Genomic DNA, 9184 nt, shown 5'->3' with positions numbered 1-9184 from the left:
TTTAGATAGTGTAGTCTTCCTTTAAGTCTTCCTTTAAATATAAGCAAAGACTTACAACTTACAAGGTTGTAGGTCACTAACGTTTGGATATGCAAACTATGTATTACTTGAAGGGTAATACATACATCTCAGCAATAATTCCAGCATCACAGGAACTCTAGCACCTTCCTCAGGGGTCAGGTTTCCCGTGTCACACCTAAAGTATGTTTTGACATATCAAGGATGGACATAATTCACATGAAAAATGGCGGTCTTCTAGTAATACAGTACTAGTTGGGATGGGAGTTAATTTGGAAAAGTTCTCCATCTGCTTTTCCACCTAACATTCCTCAGAAGCTGCGTTGACCTCCAACTTTATACAAGAGATATGCGCTACTTGACATAGAGTGAGGACCAAGAAGGTATAAATACTTACAAAACCACCTCCAATTTTGAAGGCTCTGAATCTGAATGCTTCATAATGTACAACAAGTGTACTTTCCACAGCATTGTCGACCTGCATACCATTTCTGGTTTTTTTTCTTTTTTGATTGGCATACTCTCTCTCATGTTAATCTTGTATGGATGTCTGCATTTCTCTCATACTAGAAATGGTTATACCTACTATCTCTCGTGTTAATTCTGTTTGGTTGTCTGTATTTCTCTCATACTAGAAAAGGTTACAGCCAGCCCGGCAGGAGATGTTGTTTCTCACAAGGACAGATTTTTCTGAAACAAGTATCCAGAAGTACTGCCGGTGAAGCAATGATAGCAGGATCTTTGACATCAAGTTGCTGAAACTCTACATTTGATAGCACAGAAGCCTGGTATTCATAGGTTTGAGACCCTTTCCTTTCATCTCTTGCTCTCAATATGACCAGGATTTCGTTAGATGCTAGACGACATAGCTCAATCCCTTACCCTTTTTGGTCCCCTATAACAACTGCGCACTTGAAAATCCATTATACATAACCAAGCAATGTTGAAATTTTAGGCAAGTAGAAACTTTGTGCTTTTTTCTATTTACAACTGGTAGGATAGTAAAGCTGCAGGGAGACTCAAGCAGAGTATCGCCCCAGCCCAAAATGGCTCTGCCCCAAGTTCATAAACTTTTAGGGGAAAACCAACAAACAAAAACTTCCCCAACACCATTTGGCTCCGCCTCAAGCCTGTAGTCTTTTACCCCACTACTCTAAAATCCTGTTTTACTCGCACCACAACTTTCTTTTGTTAACCAATACAGCCAAAAAAGGCCGAAACCGACCTACTTGGAGCAAAAAATTCATGATTTTTGAGAGATCGACTTACAAGGTTTACATTGATGAACACACAAACGATGTAGGAGACGCCTTATTTTTTTATTCAAAACATCTATTACATATATCAGTAGCTACAAGCAAAAGATATTTGCTTTCTTTCATGAATACGTAAAAGTGAACAGATGAACTTCCTAAGCTCTATTACATTCCTCCGTTCAAAAAGTTGAGACTTCCATTTGATCATAGAACAATCCAGAGGACCCACCATCATCAACCAAAGCCAGCATCACAGGCCCTTTTGCACCTTGTTCTACAGTCAAGATCCCGTTGTTATGGTTTAGGTCTGTTTTCACATAACCAGGACTCACTGCGTTTATGGCAATGTTAGGATAGTTCTTTGCCAGAACCCTTGTGTAGCCATTGAGAGCTGCTTTGGACACTATGTAAGCAGAAAAATTGATGGGCCATCCTCTGGCTTCCAGCTTATCCTCCTTGAAATCCTTAGCAAATTCCTGAACTAACTCATCCACTTTCTCTACTGTGAGGCTTTCAATGTCGCTTAGCTCCTTCTTAGCCTTTTCGTTTGAAATAAGCTGAAACACAATTTGACAAAACATTGTTAGGCAAAAGCAGAGAATGCCCCTGTTTGGTAGTATTGTTTAGCTTTCGAAAACAAAAAGCACCTGAAATGCTACAAAACACTCCTGTAGTCTTCATTTCATGCGAGCAAACTATTTTTCACAAACTTAATGTTTATTTTTGTTTTGTGAAAAGTGGGTTCTTTTCGGACTAACTTTCTGGTAGGACATGTCAGAATAATAAGTCCCATAACAGATAAACAAAATAAATGTTGGGTAGCTAATATCATGTTGGGTGACTCACTACTCACAAAATTTAAACCTTTAAGTGGGTCTGAATTCATTAAATTTGTATTGGGCTAGAATGATGTGGTATGGACTCTACCATTTCTCCCAAAAGGATTGGGGCTTGAGCAAGCAAAGGCATTTCAATTCATTGTACGAACTGTCGTCGTTTCAAATACAATTTTTTGGAAAGATAAGATAAGCAAGTGTAATGTGATTTTTGGAAAATGGAAACAGGTTGTAGAAAATGCGAACGTTATTAGCGAAGAAAGATAAGATAAGCAAGTGTAATGTGATTTTTGGAAAATTGAAACAGCTTGTAGAAAATGCGAACGTTATTAGCGAAGAAGCCAGCACAATGATTTATTTTCTGGTTTGGTATTGGGGTGTAAGTCCTTTGTACCTTCAGTTGTCCGAGAATGGAGGAAACATTGACTATCCGAGGAGAGTCTGATAGTTGAAGAAGTGGAATAAGCTCTTCAGTCACAAGCTTTACTCCATAGTAGTTTGTTCTCAGACAAACTTCTGCCACTTCACAGCTTTGATTCAAAACTTCTCTTAGTTTTTTAGCTTCTGGACCTGCAATCTGTCATCCAAATTGGGAATGCTAAATCATCTCTGTGACCCCCACAGTTTCAGATCAATATCGCTTGATTAATAGCATAACGGGTTATGTTTTTATGCCCTTTATGTTGAATAAGAGTAGAAATTACATTATCGATCCTCAAATTTAGCCCCTTTTGAACCGCTGGATCAATCGCGGTTCCAGAAACTCCTGCATTATTCACCTGCATTATTTCATTTCGAAACTAATGAGAACATGGCTTATCACATAGCATATACACCACGTTGTCCACAAAACCGAAAAAATACGGAAATAAATAAAAGTAAAAAAGCTCCAACTTTAAAACTACCAATATGTCAAGCTTCTTGAATTTGGTTTTGATGAACTCGGCCAAAGAAGCAATACTAGTTTGGTTCGTCACATCAAGCTGATGAAAAAGTATATCGGATTGTCCACGAGCTTTGAGATTTTGCACAGCTTCAAGACCCTGATTCTCATTTCTTGCTGTTAATATCACCATAACTCCATTAGAAGCTAATTGTCTACATATCTCTAACCCAATTCCTTTGTTGGATCCAGTTACAAGCGCAACCCTGAAGACAAATGTGAAGAAGAGTGAGAGTCTAATATACTCGATTGGGTGTGCAAATTAGTTAGAGTCTACGTTTATTTTTCTCCAAAAAACAAAGTCATGGACCTTGAAATGCAAAGTATTGGTTCAAATTATGAGGGAATAGATCAATGGTTAAAGTACTTCCTCCATCACCCTCAATAGTCTTTTTCCAGTAGCTCTGCCTTGTAATCGAGTTAATCCTTTTTTGTATTTTACCGCATTAGATTTCAAAATTGTTTTCACCAATAAAAGGGAGACTTAAAGAATCGTCCTCATGTGCCACTCTCCGTAAGTTTTCATCCGGCACTTTTTTTCCACTTATGTTTTCATCCCCAATCTTTTATAATCCCAATAGTGCCCTTATTTATATATATATAAGGATTGAAACATAACTCTAGAAATCTCCCCAAAAAATGAGTTGTCACCGTTTGACCAAATTCAAAAAGATTCCATTTTAGTTTCTAAAATTCCCATAAATCTCGTTCAAAAACCCATTTCATCCCAATCCCTCTCTCCCTAAAATCTTGGCACCATTTTCTGCAATTCCTCTCTCTCAAATTATAACACAAAAAACATGGTCGATTTTAACTTGAATCGAACCAAAATAATTACAATTTCATGAATATATCAAAACATGGTTGATTTCATGAATACACTATATTTTTAAGAAAAATACAAATCTGAGTCATGATTTCATAAATACACCATGTTTATGAATACACCAAATATGTACGTCAATTAATCAAAAATACATTAATACGCCATGTTTACGAAATACACCATGTTTACCAAATCTATACGTCAATATATACACCATGTTTCATACATACACTAAATTTGTATGTCATTTTATTTGCAAAGTGAACTATCCCAATAGAAAAGCAAATAAACCATGAAATCCTAAACCACCACCATCCTTCCCAACCACCTCTCTCTCTCTCTCTCTCTCTCTCTCTCTCTCTCTCTCTCTCTCTCTCATACACACACATGTCTACTCAAGTGCCTAAATGGACACTCAACCCAAGCCCAAGCTTAATCCCATGCCGAAGAAAAACACCCAAGCAAATCCCAGAAGGACTGAGAATCATGTTCATGATCATGATCCAAAAAAAGAAATCTTAAGCTTCATGAAAATGATTTACCCTTTAGCACTGGGCCCATGTCGCCACCTCCTCATCGTATGGGACAGTGTCAGAGAAGATCGGCGGCGGTCTCCGGGCCATTTTGCAAAGGGTCACCGGGTACGTGGATTCCGGTGAGATGTTGGATACCACGGGATCCTCTGGTTTTGGAAAATCAACGTTTATCGAGGATTTAGCAACAAGTGGGCCGTTCAAGGCGGTGGAGGACGAGTTGATCCCGTTCACGGCGGAGGAGGTGGAGCACCAGCCTACTCCCGGTTCGGCAACCAGTGGGCCACCATCGCAAGGTTCCTCAACGGCCGGTCGAACAACGCGATCAGAAATCACTGGAACTCCACGCTCAAGCGGAAGCATGCGGCGGTGGCGGTCGACGGCATCACGGAGCACGGCGGTCGGAGAGGCCGCTCTCGCCGCTCGGCTCTCTCCAAAACCTGCAAATGGTTTTGCCTGAATGGTTTGTCACAGTGCAAATGGTTTTGAATGGTTTTTTTTTCTTTTTTTGAAATGGATTTTGCCGGAAATTTTGGGATTTGTTAGGGGTGATTATCCTCAAATTAGGTTAGAGGACTCTAAAGATTATTTTTTAGTCCCAAAAATCCTTCCTATATATAGACATATATTATATATAATAGTCATTTTATATTATAATAAAAGGGTAATTCTGGAATTATTTAAAAGCGGGGATGGAAACATAACTGTTCAAAATGACCCGGATGAATACTTACGTGGGATGAGGTTTGAGGATGGATATTTAAAAACTCCTAAAAGATTATCAAGAAATTTTTTCAGACCAAATTTTCAAAATCATCTAAAACAGAAACGGGTCAGCAATATAGACTGTTTCTTTTAGATATCTAGGGAGCGTGGACAATGAAATTGAGATGGAGGGAACATATTACAAGTTTCATTCTCAACATATGTGAGATGTTAGCCTACACAGAGCGGATTAATAGCGGGGATACATAAGAAAAAAGATTCAGCTTGGAACAAGAATTGAAGATGTATAAGTTGAATGGTTCAGATGCAAAAGAGTGAATATATAACAGTGTCATATACCATATCTTACCTCTTCGTCGACTGAGAGAACCCTGCTGCTTCCATTGGATGCGATTATGGCGTACGTGTAGAGTATTAGTTTGGGTAATAAGGCCACTTCTGATTTTCAGGTGTTGGTATACAATGATATATATATACTAAGTAGTAGTAAGTTTGATTTCTGGTTTCTGGGCTCTAGTTCATCGTATGCAATGACATAAGGATGCGTTCATTTTCAAGAAGACGTAAGCTATGACATGTCTAAACTTTCACATTTCTTTTAATTAGCAATTTCACTCCACTTTTATCGTAAGCCCGATCAACCAGTTTGATCCATTGTCATTTTGGGCTGGACTAGACGATGCTTTGCAAGGTTATGAATCCCGTTTCGTACGGCCGATACGTACCGGTATTGTCTAAATCAGATACCCTACACCTTTAATTTCATCCTGGCTCAAATACCAGACAGTACCTGCCAATACCGAATGGTACCAGAAATACCGGTCAATATCGAACGAAACCAGACTACTTTTAAATTTTTTTTTTTTTTACGTACTGGTCGTTATCGGACGGTACCTGACTACTTTTTCTTTTTCTTTTTAATAAATGTGTATATTATATTATAAATTCTTTTACGTAGAAAATAAAACTAATAGTGATAAATCCGAAACAGTACATGGTATCTCACCGGTACCAATATGTGCTGTACCAATAGGAAAACCGATACTCAAGCCCGTAACCTTAATGCTTTGTTGTGTTGGGCCTCCTTCATTGAGGCTGCAATGCCTCCGGATTGCACCCCGGGATGGCCTTTTAGCATTTCTTTTAGGTAAAAGTATACGGAGACCCCCACAATTATGCCTTTTTTCAGTGGAGACCCCTTAATGTTTAAAATTGTTCATACAAACCCTATCAACTATATGAAATGAAAAATTGGCTAACTCTGTGAACGGAACGAGCATAAATGAAGATTTTATTAATTCTAAAAAATTGCCCACACTGACCCCCTCATTTATAAAAATTATCCATGCTGACCCTTTCATCTTGATAATCTTTTTGATAGAAGGGTGCCGATTGGTTAACGATTATAGTTGAGGGGATCTATACAGACAATTTCATCTATATGGACAATTTCAAATGTTAAGGGCTCTCCGTGACAAAAAAAAGTGATAGTTGAAGTGGACTCTGTGTATTTTCACCTTCTTCTTTTTTTTTTATGTCTACATAATGTCTTTTAAAATTTTTGTTAGCTTCGCTTCAATTTTTTTGAATCAATCATTCACTCTGTCAAGTAGAATCTATAAAGTTAAAAGTTTATGATCAAAAATGAATAAATCAGTAAAAATGAACAAATAAAAAAATGTAGTTTCATTGTTTTTGTGTTCGTCTTATTTGATATATATTTTTTAATTTCAATCCATATTTTCTCTTAGACGATGTTAATTTCAAAAAAATTGAGGAATAGTGAAAACTTTTACTCCTACTAAATACATATAATCTTAATTTTAAAATTATTAATTTGGTCTATACTACCCTAGCTTGGTACAATCATTAGGGCTTGCTATTAATGGATTGAAATTGAATGTTTTTGGGAGGTGAGGTTGACCGATGGTGAGATCGTACAAGTTTAGCGCACAAAACCATGGGCCAAGTTTAGTAAAAAACTTTTCTTTTATTTTTGTTTTTATATTTGGGATGATCTCGTTGATAGCCTTAAAAATGATTGTGCGCAAAAAAAATTACCACCCGGCATAGGAATTTAACAGTCAAAGTAGATTGCAAAATGAACTACCACCGGTGTTGTAGATTGGTAGTTCAAGTGGCTGAGGCAGCTGTGCGATGCCATGGACCTAATCTCTCTACGGGTTTTTGCTCAGCCAGAGATTAGCTATATATGTTCCTTTTGAATTACACTAACACATTCCAAAAATGAGAAGTGACCGACCGTGTACTACAAGACCAACTCATGGAATATGGAGCTTAGAACAAAATAATGTCTTCAAAAAAAAAATGATTTTTCATTATTGAACAATATCCAAGCCAAACGAATCTAAACGATGAGTATGGGGTACAACCATTTCATAAACCAACCAATAAAATTTTACCACCAATAATACAAAGTGTGGAAGCGATCATTAAAATCCTATTACTAAAATACAACATTCCATGGAGGTCAAATCCAAGAAATCCCTAAGATACCACCAGAGTCCTCGCCTAACTCCCTTACTAGCCTGAAAAAGAAGTTGAAATAAATCCGTCAGCTAACGAGCTCAGTGAATGACAAAACATGTATATTAAATATAGTTCTAAAATAGGGATCAAAATAATTTACCATGTCAACATAAATTTGGCATATAACTAGTAAACAATAAAATAATCAATTAATCCAATAAACAATTCATCCAATAAATCTTAATGATGATCTCAATATAATCTCCAAGAACAATGGGGAACCACAATCAATACCAAATAGTACCAAGTACCAGCGAATAAATCTCTCAAAAATTGAATCCAATCGAATTTTAGAGTTACCACGAGTAGGCAGCCCGTAGAACTTTTTCTCTAAGAATGATCCGGTCAATAACAACCGTTGAGCATTAGGGTTTCGGCCTAATCCGGTCTCTTCCCTAATGGTCAGAGTCACCCGCACACAGAGGACTAATTTTTCTGGACTTCCAAAATATGTTTCCAACAATATCCACAAAGTTCTCAGCAAAAATATTATCCGAACAATAAATGGTTTCACCAAACCGCATGCCAATTTCAAGAACCAAATAAAGCAAATACATGCTTCCAATTCAATTATTAATTTTCTAAAATAATAATTTAAGGGACACGGGGAAGTTCAAAAATACGTAACATGTTTAACCACTCACCTGGGTCCAAAAAGTAATGAAACTCAATCACGCAAAACGGGACTTCCCTGTATAAATAAAACATTCGAATATATAAGTATAATTTAAATATATCGCCAACAATACAAATTAGGAACACCCCTATTATTTAATTACCCCAGCTTAGCCCCTTCCTAAATTCCTAAATCACCCGTGACTACCACAAAAATCCACCTACGAACAACCAAAGATTTATTTTGTCTCTAAGAACAACTGCCGCCACTTTATTCTTCTAAATTAACAACTTGGTCCATCCACACATGAATTGAATACATAGAGCATGTTCATACAGCAGAAGATCAAAGCCCAAATCCATTTGGTTCTTTCTACTACTGTTGACATCAAAATTACTTCACAAATGTCCAATTCTTTGACAATTTCCAACCGACTAAAAGTCCACCGCATATCACCATAAATCATACCCACCGCACACTGCCAATTATTTGATCCTTCTCTAAAATCTATATAGATGTTGAAAGAGAACGAAACGGGAGATACTAAACTCACCTCAGAGGAAACCACCTCTGAATTCTTCAACTCCGACTTCGACAAAGCTGGCTCCTTTCTTTTTCTCCCAAGAACAATGACTCTAATATAAAACAAAACCCTCATCAGCTTATGTATAGAACCCTAAGTACTACTCTTAGAACCGCTTACTACTCACGTCACACCCTAAATTATAGCCATCTGGTTAAATAAAATAACTAAAATTCTAAATGAGGTAAAAATTAAATTACTATGGTTAATAAGCTCATACCCTTGTAGTTATAATAACGATAATTGTACCCATTGTGTATGCAAAAATAATTAATTGGGATCGACCGCAACACCCAA

General features: G+C 37.1%; 1 protein-coding gene across 1 annotated transcript; it reads right to left on the bottom strand.

The window, feature by feature from the left end:
- Positions 1–1297: 1297 nt before the first annotated feature.
- Positions 1298–5612, bottom strand: LOC131316960 ((+)-neomenthol dehydrogenase-like). The gene is made up of 5 exons (XM_058346540.1): positions 5488–5612; positions 3016–3259; positions 2815–2889; positions 2505–2687; positions 1298–1831 (listed from the first exon to the last, which is right to left on the bottom strand). Exons 1-5 carry the CDS (start codon positions 5520–5522, stop codon positions 1454–1456), a joined length of 915 nt encoding a protein of 304 aa, XP_058202523.1. The 5' UTR covers positions 5523–5612; the 3' UTR covers positions 1298–1453.
- Positions 5613–9184: the final 3572 nt, after the last annotated feature.

Source organism: Rhododendron vialii, chromosome 2a, assembly GCF_030253575.1.
Source record: "Rhododendron vialii isolate Sample 1 chromosome 2a, ASM3025357v1".
In the NCBI taxonomy this organism is placed as follows: Eukaryota; Viridiplantae; Streptophyta; class Magnoliopsida; order Ericales; family Ericaceae; genus Rhododendron; species Rhododendron vialii.
This window is presented reverse-complemented; position numbering and strand designations above follow the sequence as displayed.